Here is a 24,927-nt window from a genome sequence, read left to right as displayed (position 1 = left end):
GGACACCTGGATCCAACAGGCATTGAGGAACGCCTGCAGCGGGCACATCTGTAACCTGCAGAACCGGAAGAGGTAAAGGCATGACAACATCATGCCGAGCAGTGACTTGATGGCCCTCACCATGGCGATCTTCAGAGCCAACAGCCGTTGCACCTTGCCCAGGATGGCTGCTACCCTCTCTTCCAAAGGTGACGCCATGCATGACACTGTGTTGCGCCGAGATCCCAGGAACAGTGCGTCCTGCGATAGAGTCAAGCAGGACTTTGCACAATTCACTGAAAACCCCAGATCCGTCTGCAGGCGGCAGTCTTTGCTGTGTGGTCGACGGCGATTTCTCTTGATTTATCCCGGACGAGCCAGTCATTCAAGTAAGGGTAGACGTGGATTCCTTGTAGTCGCAGATGGGCCGCCACCGGCGCCAGGCACTGGGCGCAGACTTCAGCCCGAAAGGAATGGCCTTGAATTGGTAATGCTTTCCCTGAACGAGGAAGCGCAGAAACTTGTAGTGTGCTTTGTGACTGGGGATGTGGAAGTACACATTCTCCAGATCCAACGACGACAGAAAGTCTCCCTCTTCCAGCTGTCCGAGCACGTGTTGAAGAGTGACGATTTGGGAACTTCTGGGACTTTATGTATTTGTTCAGTTGTCGCAGGTCCAGAATGGGCCATCAGCCCCCGGTCTTGTCTCGCACGAGGAAGTACCTTGAATAAACTCTGGATCCCCCGAGTCGGTTTGGAACTAGCTCGATCGCCCCTTTCTTTAGCATGGGATGAGCTTCCAGCAGCAGCTGAGGGATGTGATTTTTCTGCTGGGACAGCAGTGGTATTTGGGGACATTGTTGATGGAACTTCAGCGTGTGTCCGTGGGCGAGAGCGTCCAGTATCCAACGGTCGGTGGCGATGGTCATCCACATGTTGATGAAGTTTGCCAGCCGGCCTCCCACTGAGGTGCACAGGTGGGGTCTGACGTCCTGGCCGGTTCATTCATGTTTGGAGGAAGACGGGCCACCTTGCAGTCCTTGAAGATGACGGCGTCCTCCTCCGAAGGCCTTGGAGCGGCCCTGTTGGTTTCCTGGGCCGAGGAGCAGGAGGGTTGGCGGCAAGAAGAGGAGACCCTGCGGAAACCCCCTCAAAGACAGTGTAGACTTGCCTCCTGAGGACCGAAAGGATGGACACCGCTGCTGTAGTGTGTCCAGGGCACGTGCCGTCTCCGCCTTGACGGCCTGTAGGGACTCATCCACCGCTTTCCTGAAAAGATGGTCTCTGTCAAAGGGCATGTCCAAAACCCTTGTCTGGACCTCCTGTCCAAAGTTGGTGGCCTTGAGCCAGCCACGGCAGCAAAGGCAAACGCCATTGCCCATCTGGCAGAAACACATGTCTGCGATGTCCGTGGCCACTGTGATTGGCATGGTCCGATGCTACCTTGCCCTCTTGAAGAATCTCCAAAGCCTCTGACCTCTTATCGTCGGGGAGGAAGTCCAGCAGATGTGCAAGCTTAAACCACAGCTCCCGGTCGTAGAGTGCCACGATAGGGAGGGCTTTGGAGGGCTTGATGGTCGCTGCCGCAGAGTAGTTAACTCTCCTACCCATCGTATCCAACTTCTTCCCCTCATTGTCAGGAGGGGTTGACACTGCAGAAGACGTAGAGCCCGACGACGACTTCTTGGCCGCTGCAGAAACCACCTAGTACGATGACGGTTGGGCCCGCAATCACTTAGGTGCAGAGGCTGGCACCCCGTACCTCTTCTCTAGGCGGTCCCTGTTCGCTGGGGCTGTTGAAGGATTCTTCATGATCATCAGTCCTTCATCTGAAATGTCATCCAGGAGCGGGACTGAAAGGATGGTCTTCCACTTCCCTTCGCGGCACTGGTATAAGAAGCCCTCCTACTCCTCCAGCGTGAGCTGGAAATACTCTGATGCTCTGGAAATCATTGCATGGAACGATCCCATCTCGTCCGGCGGAGAGGATCTGGACGGAGACGATGGGAGGTCCCCCATCCGGCCGTCATCCGTGCCCATCGCTATGTCCAACCCAGTCTCACCTGCGCACGGTGGCGGAGATGGAGGCGAAGGGTGATATAATATGGCATTTATTTCGCACCTATACAGAAGTGTTTCAAGGCGCGACGAGGCAAGTGGGGTGGAACAGAGGGAACACAGACAACGATCCTACTAGGCCAGGTGACATTGAGATCGCGCAAGTGCGGGGGTGGGGGGGAAGGGGAAAAAGTGCAGACGGGGAGGGGACAGTGCAGTAGATAGAATAACAGTAAAATAAAGACAATAAATAAACGTGCAGAAATCAGGTGTCAAGTGCTAGTAGCGGCTGTAGGGATACAGAACTGTCCGAGTGCAAGGGTTGCCAGGGGGGCAGTGCAGGTGTGCAACGGGCGGGAACCTGGGCCCGAGATCAGAGGGAAGCCAGGTAACCAGGGCGGTATCAGATTTAGCCAGGAGATCAGCAGGGGAGAGGAGGAGAGAAAGCAGAAGCAAAGAGGAAGGACTTCCGGAACCAGAGATGGTCCTCCTCAAGTTTCAGAGAGGCATGGAGGCTGTTCCGGAGGGAGGCCCCAATAGAAGAAAGATCTACCACCAACTTGCTGCTTGGAGAAGCGACTAACCCTGAGGGAGTTGGAGGCGGATGAGCGGGTGCCTCTTCCTCTTCTTAGCTGGCGGTTCCCCCGTCGTCAGCAAGGTGCCCGGCGCCGCAGGGGGAGCGGGCGGCGTCGTCGTCAGCAGCATCCTCCTCCTCCTCCTCCTCTGTATTTCGGATACCAGTGTATGAAGAGTCGAGAGAATGTCCATTGAAAGGTCTCTAGGTGGCAGCTGGTGCGTAGGGATAGGCAGCTGGTGCGTAAGAGCAGGGCCAAGGCCCTCTGTCGCCTTCCTCAACGGTATCCTCGTTGTCCTCGTCGTAGGGCGCGACTCTGACGTCTCCCTCTTCGCCATCACCCTTCCTGGATGGTCTGGAGGTAAAGAAGTTCATCCACCTTGATAGGCAGAATCCGGTGCAGTGCCCTTACGGAGCACTACACACAATTAAGACTACAAGTGGTAATACAATTTCACCTTTGGTACAAGCCTGTACTACTATGTTAAAGTGGTAGCAGTAGCGGAGCAGCCAGGCTTATCGCAAGAGTATATGAGCAGTAGCAGAGTTTACACTAAGGGACCACAATTGCTGTGACTCAAGCAAACACTGACTCAAGGTTTCAGGTAAAAAATATAAGTACATTTATTTTTAAACCATCTGTTATAAAACACAACACTGCTATGAATTCAAAACCACACGTAAAATACACTACACACAACCAATTCACTTGGTACAGTATAACTCAAGGTAAGTACCTTATGTTTTAACAGACCAGTGTTGTGAAACAAAAGACGTTACCGGGAATACATATGCGGTCACTTTTTTGACAGTAATGACAGTTAGGTCTTACTAAAGATACGCGTCTCCACGGAAAGAAATGTTACCGGGGCAAAAACACACTTGGCTCCTGAGTTAACCAGAGAGAGTTGGGGGCAAAAATCATAGGTAAGAATTTTCTGGAAGCTTCCATGAAGAAATTCGACGAAATCTGCCCTTGAGAATCGCTGAAGAGACCATGTTAATCGGAAGGATGATAAATGGAGCAAAGAGGCTCGATTGACCAAAAAATAGAGTATAACTCTTCCAAAAATGCAGTAAAAGCTCAAGAGCTACGCACAAGGACTCCCAACACTTGAACATGTGGTAAAAATCTGAAGATGGCTGCCTGAGAGGCTTAGGTAGAGGGCAGTCATTGGCTGGGGGCAGTATGACCCCAGAGCTCAAAGATTGGTTGTTAGGAGAAAGACAGTTAAGAAATGAAACTGATTTTTTGTTTTACCTAGGATTCCCACCCTGACGGGGAATATTCATGAGCATGTAAATCCATGACAGACCCCATGCTGGAAAACTGAAGATGGCTTCTGGGGGTGGCGCTACAGAAAGTACGGTCTCAAAAGGGGGAAGGGGTAAATGACCCAAAACACAGTGATTGCAGTTTTGTTCATTTCAAATGAAACTGCTTTAATGTTACAGGATTCCCAGCCTGATTGGGGAATATTCAAAAGGCATGTGAATCCATGAAAGTACCAATGCTGGAGAATCAACCTGTGATTAAACTGCATCTGCTCAAAATCTTCCATCTAAATAGTCTCAAACCTTCAGTGTGAAAGAGTGCCTAAGCACAGAGAAGTTGACTAATCAAAGAGTAATCGTGAGAAGGCTCTGCTGTTTTTTTCAACTTTTCACAGAACTGCTCAGAAGGCAAAGCTCTGCCCAATATCTACCATTATCTACTGCCACCAGACATCTAATGGCCAGAAGGACAATATCTACTGCCACCAGACATCTAATGGCCAGAAAAACCTGAACGCCAGTCCTCACTTTCCTTAAGTTGGTTCCAGCAGAGATGCAAGCACATGAGTCATCGCTGTGCCGAGGAAATCTTGCTGAATGGCCATTCTCCATGTGGGACATGTGTTAGGGAGAATTATCTGATTAGGCTGAATTTCCTAACCTAGTGAGTCCCCCAGCAGCTTTGCTGGATTTTTGGGGTTTATTTTTTTCTCCTGCCAAGAGTGAGACTCTTTTACCCTCACTCTTGGGCATGATTTGAGTGTGTTTCTTTGAATCTAGATGGGTTTAATGGGCTATGGGGTCTTTTACCCCATAGGGCTTCATGTGTTTTTGTGATGTGTGTTACACAGCACCCTCAGCGCAGTAACACAGGGGTGTCATAGTGACTGCCCAGTATAGACTCCATACCCTGGGACTGACTACTGTCTCCCAGGGCATGTAAAGTCACCATTGAGTTTACTAGTCTTAAATTCTGAACAGAACCAGTACAAACCATCATATTGTGGACATACTGGCTGGGGCAATTCAATTGCCCCAGGGTCTGTTAGTCGAGGGGGCACGTCTCCGTCCCCCCTGATCGAGTTTTGGCTGGTGGTAGTGGATACTACTTTTTATATTCAACCGCGAATATTTTCCTATGGGATTTCCCATTGTTTTAGGCTACTATCTTTAATTATTTACGGTAGCCGCGAACATACCGCCAGTTTATTTAATTAATATTAATTCTCCGGTTGGTATTTTTTGCCAAAACTTGCTTCTAAAATGGCGTTTGTGTTCTCTTCTGTGACTCCAACCCAAGTCGAGCCCTTTGTTCCACTTTTTGGCGGGCTTCTCCACAGAAGCCCTCCAAAGTGGTGCCACTCTGTCTGGGGTACTTAGGAGGAGTGGAGGGGGATTTAGGCACCCTGGACTGAGTTGCCTAGGCAACTCAAGTCACACTCCGTCCTGATTGGCCCAAGTGGTGAGCCGGCCGGCTCACCACTTAGCATGTTTGAGTGACAGCTAGGCTGAGTGAATGGGGGTTTTCTGCATAAAAGCAGGGCTTTGGGGACTGGAACTTCAGAAGTCGCCACAGGACCTAAGAATCCGACGAGGGAGAAGCTGAGCCGACCTGCCACGACGACACCACCGGTGGAGCCCTGCTGGACCGTCTCACCACTTTTCCCAACGACAGAGGGGCTCTCCCGCCGGAGAGTCTTCCTTTGACTGGTGGGGATAACCAGTTTCACCGTCTTTTCGCCTTCCCGACGTACCTCGTGGCCGCCTTGCCTGTGCCAAGCACCCCGGCAACCGGGATACCACGTTTTACCACGACCGCGAAAAAAAAGGTACCACCTTTAACCGGAAAACACTGCGGCTGGTTTCTTCCCTGGCAGTGCAACGACCTTCATCTTTCCTCCAAGTCGAGATCTTCTCTTCCCCTGGACGACGACGCAACTTGCACCCACTGCCAGGAACAACTGCCACCGCTGGAGGATCCTTCCCACTTAAGGTACCGTGTCCCGCCTGACTTCCCTTGCCACCGACTGTACGGGGTAGATTTAGCCCCCAGCTTTCAAACCTGGGTTGGCCTGGGACCCTGGCTACACTTTCCTGAGCCTCTCTAAACTCTTTTTGAACTCTCTGCAAGACTTTTTAAGCCTAGTGTAACTGTGATCTTGGGCGCATTTGTGCTCTGCTCTCTCTAAGAGTGGGTCCAGCATTTGGCTCACCAGTGACTTTTGCTCTTCTGCCTTGCTAACAGTGTTCCTGAATCTTAGAGTGGTGTACCTTTCCATATTCTGTCTTTTTCCCTACCTTTCTCACAAACTTATTGGAGTGCCATCTAGTTAAGCGCTCACCTCTGTATGAAAATAAGTGTTGTTTTACTGAGACTTATCTGATAAGGAAAAAGGGATGTATATATTACAATAGTAACTGTGTTTAGAATATTTTACAACAAGAGTGCTGGAGTGTTTCAGTGTGTTTTTAAATAAAAATGTATATACTTTGATACCAAAGCTCTGGTCAGTGTTTGCTTGTATTGGTGTGTCTGAGTGCCTATTCTGTATACTTTGCATATTGCCTAACTCTTCTTGAGAGAAGTCTGACTGCTCAGCCACAGCTACCAGGTAAATCTGGGTGGTACAGACTGCTACCAAGTGGGTTTACTGCTAACACCTGTAGTCCTAAATCTTTTGCAGTGTTCCCTAAGGGAACTGCACAGGTTTCTGCCTAACAACATGCAGTGCATGTGCCTGCACATCAAGAACAACCACCATCGATATTGGGTGGCACTTTCCATGGACTCAAAAACCTTGATCAACTGTAACAGTAAGAACATAATCTATCTTATTACATGACTCTGTGGGTTGCGTTACATGGGCATGACCGCCAGTCCCATAAAAACCAGACTTGCAGAACACTGTTCGTGCATCCGCACTAAGAAACTTACTGCACCAATGGTGGAACTTTTGTGGCTAAACAACACGGCCCAGCAGATTTCCAATGGACGATCATCGAAAAGAGTGCCATTCCAATGGCAGGAGGCAATCTCCATAACCTTCTATAGAGAAGGGAACTATGGATTTTCCGTCTGCAGTCTGATGTAACTGGTCTGAACGAACCTACGAGCTGGCAAACTCTGGCAACACTATGAGCTCCAGACTCAAGACACCCTTTTTCTTCTCCATTAAGAGCCAGTTATGGAGCAATCTGGGCGTTTTGTACAATGTGTCTCTGAATCTGTGTGACCTATATGATGAATCTTGACATGTTTTGCATGCCCTTTGCCTTGCATATGTCTTCATTTGTGGATTGTATGAGTGCTTCTGAATTAATTATCTAGATCTGGTATTTGAATACCACTACACACATGGACATTGTGCCTTCATCTGTGGATTGCACGAGTGCTCCCGATGAATTATCCATATCAGGTTTCCGTATGTCATGACACACGAATGGCCATTTGGACTATAGGTGGAAGGAGTCTCGTAGCTTTTGTGAGACCCTTTGCTTTAGCCCAAAGGATTGTGAGCAGGTAGACGCATTTGTTACTTTATTTTCTTTACACCCGTGAGCTCGCCACTTTTTGGTGTCTGGCACTAGTTACACAATAATCTTATGATGTAGAACTCCTTTTCCCCTCCACCCATCACGTACTGATTTTAGTTGGTACCAGAGCATCCAGACATATACTTGAATATGGCGTTCTTTTCTGCTAGTGCGGCATAGTCCGTTTTTAGTGTCTACCATACTCTCGGCGCATAGCGAATCGTAGTATCTGACGTAATGATGCCGAATTAGTTAGTAAATGGAGCCGAGCTGCCTCTTGCACTGATCCTCAGATTCGACGCAACTTGATGTTACAGGAATGACCGGAACAGAACCGCGAGTTAAGAGGAACTGCCCAGTCACCCGTTTCCACACAGAAACAGACAGTACTGCCTCAGTATTCACGTAACTCTGAATACAACATATTTTAAAAACAGGATTAGGTTACGCTTAGCTTAAGGGAACAATCACTCCTACCGGCTTACGGCTGTGTACTTCAGCCTTCCCCGCTCCATCCCTGGGTCTAGATATGTCAAAGGCCGACTCCATAGAGACGACCCTATTACGCAAGCACTAACTCGGAAAAATTTGTAAATAAGTTGGTAGTTATTCTGCCCTTGGCCTGTGTATGTGAGTTTCTTATACAATGTTTCTCACTCCAGGTTCTACGGCATGTATAAATAAGAGTGCCCACCCGGAAGCAAGCATCCAGCTTCCGTGTCTATATGGACCGATACCTTTGGGGAGTAGAACATGAGGGTAAGATACCCCTGACAGATCCTGTTGGGTGCAATATATCCTAACCAAATTGTTTAAAGGATAATACGGACACAGACTCTTTAACTAATTACACGTGTGCCTTTTTCCCTCCTCTCACCTCACGCCCCGCTTTGTTCCATGTACAGGTGGGGTCTCCTGTCAACAGGACAACAAATATGCCTTAAAGCAATTTTCAAGACGGCACACCCACGAGTGCTTGTCCTTTAGCCCTGATGAAAGTGGTTCCAATTTGTAAACACCACTGAAACCGGTAAGCTTTTTTTTTTTCGTCTTTTGACCGGTCAAACAAGTGGTGAATCAGCAACTTGGTGAAGGCCGGATAGTGATCCCCTTACAGATTAATGTAGAGGATGAAGATAAATTCCACACTTTGATAGAGTCAAAGAAACTTCCAAGACCTGTTTGTAAGTGTACGGGAGTACATACCAAGCAATCTCGGTCTTTTATCCAACTGTGTCCCTAGAGTTTAAACACAGTATTCTTGGCACTGTTTTGGCCAAAACATTTTAAATTGTGCTGCCCACAGAAACCGAATAAAACATTTTGAAAATATTCCTTCTGTTAAGCCGCCTTTTAAAATACTCAGCTTGAAGACTGACAAGAGGGCAAGAAAAACAAAACTAATATTGTTAATGTCAGCAGAAGTTATTTGTACCCAAGACATGAAAAGAACAACAATACAGCAATTTTGCATACCGCTGAAATGAGACCGAGGAGTCGGTCATTGCAAATTCTTTAAAATTTAACTAGACGGGGGGGGGATTGTGGCTCAGAGCCGCCGTGACTGGTATGGCTTCCTAGGAGCTCCTGTACGGCCCGAGGCGCCAACATAATCTCCGCCGCTTCTAGACCCCGTTATGGGAAGCAATTAACTGCGATCGCATTTGAACCTTCGCCCCCACCTATCATCCGAGCTGGTCCCCGTTCCGAGCCCAATTTATTGCAATTTGGCTTGTTTTTCTTCTTGGACCTACTCGGCTTCAAGATGGCGGCATCGGCACGATCGACGGAGGATCTCCATAGCGGGGAGGGGCAGGCGCGCTCATGCAACTGAAGCCGTCCTGCTTCCCCAGCTCGCCCTCCTGCTCTGTCGGCCTCTCACCCTGCACCTTCTGATCGTGTCCGCCGGTGGCAGCTCCTGATCCCCTGGGCAGCATCCGCCACACATCTGCCGCAACAGACTCACTGTGGCGCATCCCGTCACCGGCACACATCCCGCTGCAGAGGCGGGGGATAATCATCGATCCTGAGGTGTCCCCGTTTCGGCCTCTTCACCTGAGATTCCAGAGTCCTGTGCTTCTTCCTCCCTCCTCACTGCACGAAGACCACAGCACTCGCAGCCCCCCTCCCGCCTGTGAGCGCTGGGCACGGGTCCTAGCGCCCACCGGGGCCTCGCGCAGAGGGAGACGGGAGACCCACGACGCAGGCATCCCACCTGGGACCACACGGCAGCAAACATCCAGCGAAGTGCCACTTCGCCGCCCATGCCCGGGATCAGCGCCCTGAATCCCATTATGAATGCTGCACAGGAGGCCTCTCACCCTGCAGTATCCGGGGATCCTCAATCACACCTACGACTCAGCGGGTCTGGCGCAAAGAGCCCCTAGCACCTCAAGCGCCCGCCACACCGGACCGCCACATCATCATCCGATCCCCGGGGCCTCTGAGGTCTCAACATTCTTCGCTGCCCTCGCCAAAGCAGACCCTACGAGGTAAGGAGCGGGGAGGGGTGAGTGGAACCGCCTGGGCCACAGTCCATAGCCCTATGCCAATCGGGCTCCAGGCCACCTCGCCCATCGGCCTCTCCTGGATTGCTTCAGCCGGTCCCAACCACCTCCTTGGGACCCAGCCATCTTGCTCACCACCTCTCTCCCCCCCCCTTCTCCATCCCTCTGGACCCACAAAAGCAAACTCTGAGGCTCCCCATGCTCACCTGAGAGCAGAAATCCGCCTCTCACATCCGCCCTCATATAGCTGACCTCCCGACACTGGGTCAGGCTGGGCTGGAACTCTGCGGGGGCTCCCGAACTCTGCCCTTGCAAGACGACATAAAGATCCCATATGGAAAAACTATCACAGAGGCCCGACCATATCAGCATGTCCAAAAACAGCAAAGCATCCAAACAAGCGGACATTGTCTCCCTGATGGCCACATCAGCGGCCGACAAATCTAAAAGGGGGGACCCTCCAGAAGACTCCACCCACATCCCCATGACTACGGCACCCACGCCAACCCAAGGTCCCTCCAAAATGGTCACCAAAACCGACCTACAAGACCTATCAGCTCTAACTAAAGAAATACACAAAACCACAGAAGAAGTCACGAAGAAAATTACGATCTTGGACAAGCAGATGGGCGAAATAGAACACCGAACGGCCGAACTGGAATCTGAAGTCTGTGACCAAAGATTTGAAGGAGAACTGGACAGGGATCGTATTACAGCCTTAGAGGCGAGATGCAACCTAGAAGCCAAGCAAGAGGACGCAGAAAACTGCTCTCGGAGGAACAACATCTGCCTACGAGGCATACCTACCTCTATCACAGACGCAGAACTAAAACCCTACGTCTCTGAGCTCCTTAGGTTCATAACCACCCTCGCGGACACCTCACCCATGGAGCTGGATTGAGTACATAGAACATCCCTGAGACGGGAATCCAACTTTCCCCCAGACGTTCTCGTCAGGGTCCCCTTCTTCCAGCTAAAAGAAGAAATAATGGGCAAGGCAAGGCATATGCGACATATAACCTTCCGGGGAGCCACAATCTCACAATATCAAGACTTGGCATCCTCCACACTACAAAAACGAAAAAACCATGCAACCATTAACGGAATGGCTACGTGACGAACAAACCCCATACCAATGGGGATTTCCTGCCTCGGTCAGATCCAAATGGGACGGATCTCAGAAGCAAATCAACTCACCAAAAGAAGCAAAGAAATTCATGGGCCTCGGAGGTTCGGACGGCGAGTCTGGCCCTGAAGAACCGAACCGCCCCCAGCAGGACAAACCTTCAACAGGAGAATGATCAAAAGCGGGCAGGCGTCGCAGACCCCGAGGTCCTCCCAAGAAAGATAACAAACCGGGATGACCAACCATCAACAACCTTGCAATTCCCCGGCTCTCAAGCCTCTGGCACGCATCCTTTGCGGGCCACCATGTTCGAGGTGAGGTACACCACTTAACCCACACGGGCCTGTAACACGGTCCCCAGAGGGATGTAGCCCACAAAGAACACCACATGCATTCTCGCCGACAGTGCAGGAGCAACGTTCGAGCTCCAGCATATTCCTTATCAGCGGCCCAGTTTGCCATTTTCATGCGCTTAGGTGCCACCAGACAGAGACACATCCATCGCGAAACACAAAGCCAATGTCCGCAGCCAATGACATGACATAATCCTCACCTGGAATGTCCAAGGCCTAAACTCGCCATGCAAATGCAAATCAGTGGAACACAGACTGGGCCAACTATCGGGAGATATCATACTTCTCCAAGAAACTCATCTGCTGCAAGAAGACGAAGGTCGGGTGAGATTCAGCAGGTACAAAAGAAGATATTTCGCCTCCAGTGGGCAAAAGAAAAGAGGAGTAGCATTTCTCCTAAGTGAAAACAATCCCACTGTCAAAGATCACCATAAAGAGGGACCCAGATGGGCGCTTCCTCCTCCTAAAGGGTCTCTTCGAAGAACTCCTGATCACCATTGTCTCGATCTACGGCCCCAATACAGCTCAAGCTAATTTCATAGCAAACCTAACGTCCACCATTGCAGCATTCCTCAAAGGGCACCTCATCATGGGTGAGGATTTCAACTGCATACCAAACCCACAAATGGATAAGACTCTACCCCCCACAAACACAGACTTTACACATGCCCTATCCAATGCCAAGCTGCTCAGAGAAACCGAAACGGTTGACGTCTGGAGGCTATTCAATGACACTACGAGAGACTACACCCATTACTCCTCTGTCCACAAAGGATTCTCAAGAATAGACCTCATACTAATCGCTGGAGTCATATTCCCCTGTCTTAACAACGCAGAAATCCACACCGGCATGATATCGGACCACGCCCCAGTATCGCTTATCTAGCCATCTCAGGCCAAACGCACCCTGCTCAAAGACACGGGAAGATCAATGACTCACTGTTATTAGACATGTGCATCAGAGCAGAAACCGAAGAAACCATCTCCAATTACTTCAAGGAAAACACGACAGAGGAATCCCCCATCAGCATCATCTGGGATGCCATGAAAGCAGTCGTCAGAGGCACGTTAATCAGTGACGGAACAGAACAGAGAAGAGTCTCAAACATCATGTCGGCCAGGCTGGAGGAAAAAGTAAAGCAACTGGGGAACAAATTGAAATTACACAGCTCCAGAAAAACAGAAAGAGCCCTGAGAAAAGCGAAAACTTTGCATGAAATGCACTGTGCCGATCGCACGGCCAAATCCCTAGCGTTTACAAGGCAATTCTATTACAGCGGAAGTAATAAGACGAATAAAGTGCTAGCGCAAAAACTGAAAAAGATCCGCTCCCGGAACAACATCCTGAAACTAAGAGGGGCAGACGGAAATTTGCACTACACTGAGGCAGAGAAAATCGAAGAACTACTCAATCACCACAAATCTATTGTGCGGGGAAACCCACCATCCTAGACAATCTGCCAGACTACCTGTGCGCAACGTCCTCCAATGGCACATCCCAGTTGGAAACCTTAGAATCCCACATCGCGAGCGAAGAAATCATTGAAGCATAAAAAATCTCAAAAAGGCCGCCCCGGGCCCAGACTGCCTGTCCACAAACTTCTATAAAAAATTTGCCAGAATCCTAGCACCCCAAATGGCAGCCCTATTCAACTCCTTCCTATCCTCGAAATCAGTCACCGGCTCAATGGCGGAATTGCTCATTGTCTTGCTGCACAAACCCGGGAAAGACCCCGAACTGGCCACCTCTTACCACCCAATCTCACTCCCCAACAACGACGGCAAAATCGTCACCAAAGTGCTGGCTACTAGGCTGGGCCCGAATCTGCCATCCCTGATTGACAGAGACCAAACCGGCTTCATACCTGGGAGAGCGACCCACGACAATATTAGAAGAACGATAAACATCATCAAAAGCGCTCAGACTAAAAGTGGGTACGGCGGTCATTTCTTTAGATGCTCACAAAGCCTTCGATCTGGTCGACTGGGGATACATCCGGGCAGTTCTCGAGCACCTCGGCTTCGGCCCAAACTACTTCACATGGGTAATGGCTAACTACCAGTCTCCCACCACGCAGCTGCGAGTCAATGGCATCAGGTCAGAGACAATCCACATATCTAGGGGCACCAGACAGGGTTGTCCACTTTCATCACTAATCTTCGCTCTATCCATGGAGCCCTTCGCAGCAAAAATCAGACAAAACACGAGAATTAGGGGGGTACTCGTGGGAAATCAAGAATACAAAATAGCACTATATGCGGACGATGTCTTAATAACTGCAAAAAATCTTTCAGAATCCTTGGGCGCCCTGTGGGATGAGATCACAGAATTTGGGACACTATCAGGGTTCAAGGTGAATCTCAATAAATCCGCTGCACTCGCAGTCAACCTGTCTAAACAAGAAAAAGCCTCCCTCAGCTCCCTCATGCCGATTCCATGGTCATCAGGCCCAATCGCTTACCTTGGGGTTCAGATCCCCAATGACCCATTACGCTTATACTCTAGCAATTTCCCACAACTGATTAGAGAGCTCCAAAAGGATCTTAAACGATGGAAACCTCAGGAAATTTCCTGGTTCGGGTGAATCACCGCCATCAAAATGAACCTAATCCCTAGATGGCTGTACCACTGCACAGCACTATCAATTCAGATCCCCGGCCCAGTCCTAATAGCTCTACAAAAGAAAATTCAAGAATTCGTATGGGGGGGGGGGGGGGGGGGGAAGAAACCCAGCATCAGCAAACAAATAATGATGAGGGGGATTGCACAGGGTGGGTTGGGAGTCCAAGACCTGGCCAGATATACCCTAGCGGCGCAACTATCCCACGCTTTCGCATGGGTACAAGAATCAGACACACCGAAATGGACGCATCTCGAAGAAGCCTGGTGCCCGGTCCCACCCCCCGCACTACCACACCTACCCAACATACAATCCCAAGCTACTAGCGGCCCCCTAACATCGACTAGAACTACAGCCCGATGCTGGAAGGCTGCGGTTCGTAGATGGGGCATTCGCTGCTCCCTAGGTCCCCTTTCTCCCATCTGGAACAACCCAGAATTCTCTCCAGGCATGACAAACAAAGGCAGAACCTCGACCCTCTACCGACTCCTAGATAGGGCAGACCCCTCTATAAAAGCAAACTGGGGGAAAATTTGGACCAGGCAGAATAAAAACTTGCAATGTATCACAAACAGGGAAGGGGGCTACAAGCTTTGCTACAGGTATTATATAACCCCCGCTCAAATCAACAGGGCCAACCCGAACATCCCCAGATCTTGCTGGCACGGGTGTGCGACACCAGGCTCATTATTCCATATGGTATGGACGTGCCCGAAGGCTGAACTGTACTGGAGGGAGGTTATCAAACATATCAAAGACATCTCTGGCCTATCCATCCCCTGGGACCCTGGAATTATCCTACTGGGCGACAAACATATCAAAGACATCTCTGGCCTATCCATCCCCTGGGACCCTGGAATTATCCTACTGGGCGACAAACATATCAAAGACATCTCTGGCCTATCCATCCCCTGGGACCCTGGAATTATCCTACTGGGCGACAACCATATCAAAGACATCTCTGGCCTATCCATCCCCTGGGACCCTGGAATTATCCTACTGGGCGACAAACATATCAAAGACATCTCTGGCCTATCCATCCCCTGGGACCCTGGAATTATCCTACTGGGCGACAAACATATCAAAGACATCTCTGGCCTATCCATCCCCTGGGACCCTGGAATTATCCTACTGGGCGACAAACATATCAAAGACATCTCTGGCCTATCCATCCCCTGGGACCCTGGAATTATCCTACTGGGCGACAAACATATCAAAGACATCTCTGGCCTATCCATCCCCTGGGACCCTGGAATTATCCTACTGGGCGACACTGGCGAGGGCGCTCTCCCACTCTCAGGCCATATCCCCCGGCTATGTTCTCACCTACTCCTAGCAGCGAAAATCGCAATGGCCCGGGTATGGAAAGACAAAGAAGGGCCCTCAGTGGCACTATGGTGGGCGAAATGCTGGGACATAGCGGTCGCCGAAAAAATCATGGCAATCCGATCGGGCTCTCTGAGTAGAGCCTTAAATATCTGGGACCCATTCATGGATTATGCTGCCAAATATCAGGCTCTCACCAGAAGGCCCCCCATTAACCAGATTGCTCCAAATCAACCCACTTCACTGACCCCCAGCCTCGGGCTACAGCAACCCAGCACGTCAAAGACCCTTCAGCAACCAAGGACAGATCGGCCCACGGACATGACCACTCACCCCATCAACATTTCCCCTCCCCCCACTGCCTGCACCGAGTCTCATCGGCACTTGACTATGATTTACGATCATTGATCTGCTGTTCTTGTACTCAATGTAATGCTCATTTATGAAAACCCAATAAAATGTTATGAAAAAAGAAAAAATTTAACTAGACTTGCAGGTCGGGTAACTTCGTTTCCCTATTCAACCTAAGAGAAATGCACTGGACCCACCCATAGCAATAGAGGACAACATTTTTAAAATGTGATTTGTGTACAATAGGGAATGTCACTACAAATCTGCTTTCTTTGGCAAACTGCTGCAACCCAGAGGCCAGCCATGCACAGTGAAACGTTTGTTCGACATTTACTGCAAAGTAAATGTTACATAAAAGTTTCAAACATCTCTTGCAAATGCTACTCGCCCGTCATAAAATTTACTTGACTATGCGAGTGGGTGAAAAGACTTTGCGAGCCACAGCCGAGTGTCTGTAAAATGTAAAAAGTTAGCTGCATTCATCGACACAAATAAATAGATCTGATGAAAAGGCTATGAAAAGAGTTTGGCCAGCTGTCTCCTGCAGGTGGTAATATAAAATGCAATCATTATCATAAAGCAAAGCAAGCTCTTGAGGTTAACTACAGTGTTTGGTATTGCAATAGATCTGTAGATGTACAGATTGGATGGAACTATTGATCACTACTTTGCTTAAGCATCTAGTTCACTTTGTGTATTCATTAAGTAAGAGGTAAGAAGAAAGACTGAGCAGAGTGGATTACGTAGCAGGCAGAGAACTGGGCAAACTTAATGGAATATTGTAGTTTGAGGTTATCTCAATATCAGGGTACATGGTATAAAGCAACTGGGTGATAATATAGAATGTCTAGGAGTATGGATTTGCTCATGAGTTGAGCATCAGTTGTAAAATGTATGCAACCTGCAGGTTACTGAACTAGGTTTGGTGTCCGGACATTTCGTCAAGACATTTGGTCGACGTAATTTGGTCGAAAACTAAATGGTCGATTTTTTTTTTAAATTATATATATATTTTTTAGGTTGTAGTTTAGGGAAAAAAAGGGTTTTTTTTACAAAAAAAATTAGTGAAAATAACAAACAAAAAATTCGACCAAATGGTTTCAACCAAATGTCCCTTCGATTAATTTTTTTTCGACGAAATGTCTGGCAACCCTAGGTTTGCCATCAAAAGCATTTGATCATGTACATTTTCAAAAGTATTCACTCGTCAATTTGATGCATCTTCCCCAACAAAACGAAAATATAGTTGACACTGAAATTTAGATACACTTACCGAAACTTACTGTAAAGCATGGGATTGAGGCGGTGTTTTACAGTATCAATACTCTAATGATGGATTAGGTAACCTACTTTTTAGGAATGGAATTGCATGAATATCTTTAACAAAAATATATATAAAGTTGACACATTCTGGTCTTGCCAGACAGGATATAGAAAGCTTAATAAAAGTAACATCCAGATTATATCTGGTTTGAAATTATTTGAAAACAAAAAGGAAATTCTTGCCTAGCACTCCCACACACACACCTTCAGCACTTAAATAGTGGAGGAGATTATTATTGCTGCACTTTCTCTCCATTAGGATTTGAAGGGAACAAAGAAAAGAGGGGGAAAGAGAGCACAGAAGGCAAGAGTGGAATGCAGCCTGAGCTATACTTTCATTAAAGAGGGCAACTTAAATAGCTATCTCTGCTACAGAAGTGTCCATTTGATTAGCAAACTGACAGAATTGCATAGCAAATTGCTACGCAACACTGCTTATCTTATGCCTTGAGAATTAATCTTAACCTCTGGCATTGCTCTGGGCAACCTTCCAGACCATTGTTCTTCACCGACAAAGCCATTACAAAAGGAGAAGACCATATGCCAATCTAGCATGGTCCGACCCCAAAAGGGGCATTCCAGCCCTAACTGCTACGTCACATCCCTTCTGCAGGAGACCACCTCCAAGTAACTAGACCACTGTACCATACCCAAAGCTGCATTATTTCATCTCATCAGCATCACGAAGTATGGCACGACAATAGTACTTCTCACTTGATCATCAGATGCACTGGAACATCAGCTGGACCAAAGGAACTGCTGCTGTTGACCACTCAGTTTGCAAAGACCCAATGATTACAGGCAGTGGTCTAAAACCATCAGCGATACCAAACTGAGATTCATAGTACTTTGCATGCCATTGGAAAGATATCCTGAACAGTCCCAAAGCAAAGTACTATCTATAAAATAGGTCTATCTTTAGTATTGGGTGCTATACTTACACATGAGGGATGCACATTATTCGGACTAGTATCTGCCTCCATTTACTATGAGAAAGAGAATCTAGGTCAAGTCAGTACAAGTCCTATAGTTCCCCAAGATCAAACATCTCAAACATAGTACTTTAAGGACCCAGTTAACATTTTACTTTTTCGAGGACCCAAACACAAGTTCACAATTAACAAATGCTCCAAGAAATGTTATGAACCTGCATTACAAAGCTGTATCATCACATTACTCATCTTTCACAAGACAAAGTATATTTGCATAAAACCACTGTTGTACGGTATGTGGTCTTTGCATCGAATGCCATTGCATCTAATGCCATTCCATGTACATTTTTCCATCTAATGCATATATTTTCAGGGTAAAGGGTTTGTTTATGTTCAGGTGCATTTTAAAGGGTTAAAAAAAACATGGGTGGGGGAGTGGACTCCCCAAACAAAAGAACAAAAAAAGAAAAAAAATGCATTAGATGGCCATTTTTTAGATGGAAACATTTCGATGGAATGGCATTAGATGCAATGGCATTCAATGCAAAGACCATAAACCCTGTGTACAATCCTGTTTTCAAAGTATTACTGTTACCCTATATGCTTGTCCTCCACACTCCTGCTAGAGAAGAATTGCCCAAGATAACTTGACCAAAGCCATCACTGGTGATCCAAGGAAACCTTAAGGATTGCCTGTTTGCCGAGGTTTGAGAAGATCTGCACAAAATCTAAAATAAGACTGGTATATCTAATCTAACAATTACTTGGACTCAGATTCCTGATGCAGTGTGAATTCCAAAGTCCACTGATAAGCTATGCCAAGGCACATTCATTCCAGTATTAGTATACACAGCAAGAAGATCATGTAATTTACCTTAACTGTTCCTCTCTTACCTGAGACTTTGTGAGCAGAATTTCCAAACCATTGAGGAATTTGGCAACAGGGCTGGAAAGTGGGAAACCACGTATTCTGTCCATTACCACCAACAGCTGAAAATAAAAATAAGCACATGTGAACTGAAGCTAACTCAAACAGCAATTACATAACTGTCTCCTACTCTGGCCCCTTTGGATTCACACAGAGGATATATGGCTGTTGGTAAATTAATGAATCTTTTATAACACGCTGAATACTGGAGGCCACTCTCTAAGCGCAGGACCGGGATTGGAAGCTGTGCTGCTCTGTGTGGTATTGCTACCAAGACAAATGCTTTGCCACTGAGCTATCCTCCCGGCCATAAGAATGATTTTTCATTTTGCAGCTTTCCCATCCACTGGAACCTTCCAGCTTATCTGCTTACTATGGTCACCTTAACCTGACCTGTTGGGGCAATAGTCCGCCCTGAAGGATACCTGTGTAGGCTGACTATGCACCATTTAAGTCTATTACAGCACTCCTACCTCCCTTAAGCAGAGCAGTTAAGGGAAACCTTGTGTTCCCATTCTTTTTGTACTATGTACATTTTCTCCATAGTTTGTGAAGCAAAGACTGGCTGGTGGCAGTGGTACCACTGTTTTACCTTTTTGGGTGCACTCCTGTGAAACTTACTTTTTATCGCAACACAGTGTTTTGTGCACTGCAGTGATAGACATTTCTTGCCATTTGGTTTAAGCGTTTTATTTGAGCTTCACTGTCCTTTTGGAGGTCTTCCTCCTGGGTAGCAGGTTTTTTTCACACCCCCCCTAACACAGGGTGTGAAAAGAGCAATGCAGAGGTGGAAGAATAGAGTGTCCACCAATTAAGCCCAAACCTCATTGAATGGGTAACAGAGCATTCAAGCTTCACTTTTAAGATGGGCTCGTAAAGTATTAGTCCAATGCACAACACAAATACAGCACGCATAATTTACTGTAAAATAAATATTTGTTAATATAGAAAATATACTGTCAAATAAGTACTTAAAATATACCAAAGAACTAAGTATATACATATTTCAATGTTTTAATATTAATGCAATATATAAGTACTTATGCTCATTGAATGTTCCTCGTCATGCTGGGAATCCTGGGAAATATTGAAGCAGTTTACCTTTAGAGATTAAAACTGCTTGTCAATTTAGTACTCTATTCGTGTTACTTTGGGTCATACTACCCACAGCGAATTACACAGGTCCCCTCTTCAAATTTGGCAGCACACGTAATGTGGCAGTAAGAACCAATAGGAGACGGAGAAGGAGGGGGGGGGGGGGGGGGATTGGGTGGGAGGGAAAGGTGCATGTCAACCCATGAAAATTATCACTGCTGGATAACAGGAGTTACAGGCAAGGAACATAATACCATCTCCAGCATTGGATCTTTCATGGATTCACATGCTCATCGAATAGACAGCAGTACATACACGCAACCAATGGGCAGAGGGATAGCTCTACAAAAGTAATTCACTCACCTCTGGAACATTCACCTAATGTGAGCAGGTTGCAAAGCACTGCTTGGCAGACTCAGGACTCCTCCTTGGAATCCCTATCGACGCAGTAGAACCGCGTGAAGGTATGGGCAGACCTCGACATGGCTACCCTGCAGATGTCGAGCACGCGAATACCGGACAGGATAGCCCCAGAAGAAGCTAGAGCTCTTGTCAAGTTTGCTCTTGGTCTTCCTGGAAGGTGTCCGTTGGCCAGATGATGGCATTGTGAAATGCACACCAAAAGCCATCTTGAAATGGAAGATTTCGCCTGGGCATTTCCCTTACTGACTGGTCTGAAGGCAAGAAACAGCTGTGATGACTTGCAAAACTCCCTTGTGTGTGCCACATAAAACTTGAAGGCTCGTGCGACATCGATAGAGTGTAAGGCTCGCTCCGCTGGAGACGAAGGAGAGCAAAAGAACACGGGAAGCATCAGTGGTTAATTTAGGCAGAAAGCAGAGGAACCTTAGGCATGAAGGAAGAGTTTGACCCGAGAACCATCTTGGATTGGTGAAAAGTCAAGTATGGAGGCTTTCAGGGTAACACTTGCAGTTCACCTACTTGTCTCGCTGAAGTTATGGCAACTAGAATTGGGGTTTCCAGGAGAGAAATTTCAACTGAGCTTGTTGGAGAGGCTCAAATAGAGGGCCCATTAGCTTTGAGAGGACCACAATAAGTTCCCAAGCTGGAGCCGGGGATTGAACAGGGGGAAAGCACGGAACAGTCCCTTGAGGAATTCCTTTATCAGTCTTTGCGACCAGAGGGAAGGCTGGCTTGTGGTGCGCGTGTAGCGGGAAACGGCTGCTAAATAAACTTTGATAGCTGAGTGTGCCAAACCTGCTATTGCTATAGACAGAAGGTATGGCAATATTTGAGCAGCTCAGGACAGTGTAGTGAATGCTCTAGCCAGAATCTGCAGGAGGCAGCGGGATGCTTCCGAATTCTAGGGCTACAGTAGCCAAGCAGTCAATCGGAGGGACGCTGGATCGTGGTGTAGCACTGACCCGATGAAGAAGGTAGGCGTACCAAATCTGGCGTGGCCATGCTGGGGACACAAGAATCATCTTGCAGTGGTTTCCTTTGAGTGTATTTAGAACTCTAAGCATTAGATGATTTAGGGTGTGGAGGGTAATCTTAGAGAAACAGTCCCCTCCCATGTGAATGAGAAGGCCCCTACCCCCCTCCAAGGGTCCATGCTTGGGGAAATCAACTCGCAAACTGGGTACACTTAGTGTTGGTCGCTGTGGTTAAAAGGTCGATCTCTGGACGCCCCCACTTGAAAAAAAAGGTTGGAGAACTTGACTGTGGTGAAGTTCGCATTCGTGGCAGGACCCAAATTCCCTGCTGAGCGAGTCCTCAATGGTACTGTGAATTCCTGATAGATGGAAGGGGGTGAGATACATTTTCGGCGCCAGCGCTCATTTCCATAGCGCTTGTGCTTTCACAGACAATACCGGAGAGCAGGTACCCCCCTGCTTCTGGAATAAAACATGGTTGTGACCATGAACATACAAACCACTTTTTTCTGAATCTCCAGGTTGAACGACTTTGGGGTTAGAGCACTGCCCTCAACTCTAAGACTTTGATGTGTACGGCTTGTTCTTCGGGTAGCCATGGCCCCCTGGTGTGGCACTGTCCGTTCTGTGTGAGCTCTCACACCCTTCCAGGGAGGAATCCATGGTATCTGTGACCTGGTGTATCAGAAGGCGAAAAGGGGTCCTCCTGCAGCGATGACTTAAACCTTGGAGGGCCTGGTGGAAAGATGGTGCAAGGAAACGTTTGTCCTCCAAGGACCCCGATATTTGCTGCCATATGGGCATCGAGGATTCTTGCAGAGGTCTCATGTGGAGCCTGCAGTTAGGAATCAAGGGATGCATGACATCATTCCTAGTAGGCACTTGAGGGAGCGACCTGATGCAATTGGCAAGCTGGACAAACTCTGGACCTCTTGCAGTATCGTGCTGACCACTCCTCCGAGGGGGTGGCGAGACACGCAAGGGTGGTGAGGCGTGAGCCTAAGGATAGCGAGTTTAGAGCTGGCTGTATGCAGGATTTCGGAAAGTTGGTTAGTGTACGGAGAATTCTCAAATGGTTGATTTCCCTTACCTAATGAGTCCCCCAGCAGCTTTGCTGGATTTCTAGGATTTATTTTTCTCACCTGGTAAGAGTGTGAGCCTTTTTTCCCACTCTTACATGTGTTTGCTATGTGTATTGCTACTTTGTTTGTGATCTTGGGCACTGGAACCGCACCTACTCCAGGGCACCATATTTTTCATGTGTGTTACACAGCACCTTCAGTCCAGTGACACCGGGTTGTCTTTTAGACTTCCCACCGACTCCATTTTTCTGGGGCTGACTACTGTCCCCCCAGAAAAGGTAAAGTTGCCATTAACTTTATTTAGTCATTTTTACCACAGAACCGGTACACGCCATTTTCCATCGAGTATTGGAAATTCTTATCCCCTTTTGTCTGTGTCTCTTGGAGCCTTGTTTCGCTCCCTTCACATTAAGAATTGGCTGGTGGCAGTGGTATCTACCCTAACTTTTCTACCGCAATTTATCTTATATAAACGTGGTAATGTTTTAGGCTACTATATTAGGTTGCAACATAAACCCGCTTGACCAGATATATTTTATTACGGTTCCGGCTGGGTTTATTCGCCATTTCTTTTTGTAAATGTCTTTCTCGTGTTTTACTCTGCGCGCCAAACCAGGTTTGGTCCCTTTGTTCATTGCTTTTTCGTGTGCTTCCACACAGAAGCCCTGCTTTAGGCACCTGAGAGTCTTGGTAGGCAGGATGTGAGGGAGGGGTTTTAGGACCCCTGCCATGGGTTCCCTTGGTAACCCAAGTCGCACTCCCATCTGATTGGCTAAGGGGACTGGCCTTGCCAGGCCAGCCACCCAGCTGTGTGATTGACAGCCGGGCTGTATGAATGGGGGAAAACTGCATAAAAAGCAGGTCTCTGGGACTGGAAGAGCAGAGTCACCACTGGAAGGAAAGAACCAACGAGCAACTGGAAGAAGAGGACCCCTACAACGACTGAAACGCCCAGTGAAGCCCTGCTGCAGGTCTGAATCTCCAGAATCCGACGACAGAGAAGATCCTCCAGGAAACTTCTTCCCTTGAGCTGGTGGGACCAACCAGTTAACCGAAACTGCAAGCCAGGACCCCTCCTCTGGTCGAATTCGCTGCACAGAGCTACAGTGGGCCGGATAGCCAGGAAGGTCGGACCCTGCTTGGGTTTTAAGGAGCGCACCTTTTATTCATTGCTTGGCGCTGCTGGTTTCTTCCCTGGGTAGTGCAGGACACTCCAGTCTTCCTACGTCTGATCAGCCCGACAGTCGCTTCAGGAACCGTGAGCCTGCAGGAACTACCAGGAACGTCTGCCTCAGCTACAGCTCCCACTCCGTTTCAAGGTACTGTGCAAATCCGGTTGACAGTTTCGTTCAACTGCGGTAAATGGGTTTTAAATCTTTCGCCAATCCGAGGGCTGGTCCTTCTCTTTGAACTAACTTTTCTACCAACCAACCTCGTCTGGAATCTGTGCCACAAACTTTACCGCGAACAACCCATTATCTTGAGCAAAAGACTTTTGACCTATTGACTTTGGCCCTAAGCCTTTTCTGTCTGATTTTATCATTGCAGTCTACCTTGTTCGCTTGCCCAGAGTACTTACCTGTTGGCGTGGATTCATTTTTTTGTAACTTCTGTCTTTCCCTCCCTTTTAAATTGCTGGAGTGCCATTTTGCTCCCACTTCATTTTGTGAGTTTAACTTTGGAATTTAAGGGAAGTGGTGTGGTGTATTAATAGAGTGATTTTCAGACTGCTTATAATAGTGTAATGTTATACAACTGAAGAGTAAAATAAATGTATATTCTTTTACTTGATTCAGTGTTTGCCTGAATCATAGTAATTGCTGTCCTTTGTGCAACTATTTGATACTGGTCACTTACTCTTGAGATAAGTCTGGCTGCTCTGCTACTGCTACCACTTTAACTGTAGTACAGGCTTATACCAAAGGTGAAATTGTACTGTCACTTGTAGTCTTAATTGTGTGTGGTGTTCCCAAAGGGTACAGCATATAATTCTGCCTAACAGTTGAGAACTCCAGAGATGTCAGACACCAAATGGCGTCCTGTTTACCTAGTGGCACAGATGGACGATAAGCTAATGCACGATTCAGGTAAGGGTAAAGGTAAATGCCTGAGTGACATAGGTATGCAGCCACTTGGGCTAGTCATTTTGTGAAAACTCATGGTGCTGAATTCAGACCGGAGGGTAGTGCGTTGAACTGATAGTGCTTTCCCTTGTTCACAAATCGGAGGAAACGCCTGTGGCATAGATGGGTGGGAATATGGAAATGCGCATCCTCTAGGTCTAGTGTGAAAAGGAAGTGCACTTCTTCCAGCTGGTTTAGGATGTGTTGTAGTGTGATGATGTGAAATGTTTTAGACTTGAGGAACTTGAGTCTCCTGAGATCTAGTCTGGGTCTCAAACCTCCCGATGTTTTACTCATCATAAAATATCTGGAGTACAATTCAGAGCCCCGGGGGTGGGATGGG

General features: G+C 47.8%; 1 protein-coding gene across 3 annotated transcripts in view; it reads right to left on the bottom strand.

The window, feature by feature from the left end:
* The window catches only part of MDN1 (midasin AAA ATPase 1), a 2,688,524-nt gene that overhangs the window by 722,485 nt on the left and 1,941,112 nt on the right, over positions 1–24,927 (bottom strand). For all 3 annotated transcript variants that reach the window (XM_069606482.1, XM_069606484.1, XM_069606483.1), the window contains exon 67: positions 18,854–18,949. In XM_069606482.1, coding sequence (XP_069462583.1) covers positions 18,854–18,949 — 96 coding nt within the window. The remainder of the gene's footprint in view (positions 1–18,853; positions 18,950–24,927) is intronic.

The sequence above is a fragment of the Ambystoma mexicanum genome, chromosome 4p, assembly GCF_040938575.1.
Source record: "Ambystoma mexicanum isolate Mex_15411 chromosome 4p, UKY_AmexF1_1, whole genome shotgun sequence".
In the NCBI taxonomy this organism is placed as follows: Eukaryota; Metazoa; Chordata; class Amphibia; order Caudata; family Ambystomatidae; genus Ambystoma; species Ambystoma mexicanum.
This window is presented reverse-complemented; position numbering and strand designations above follow the sequence as displayed.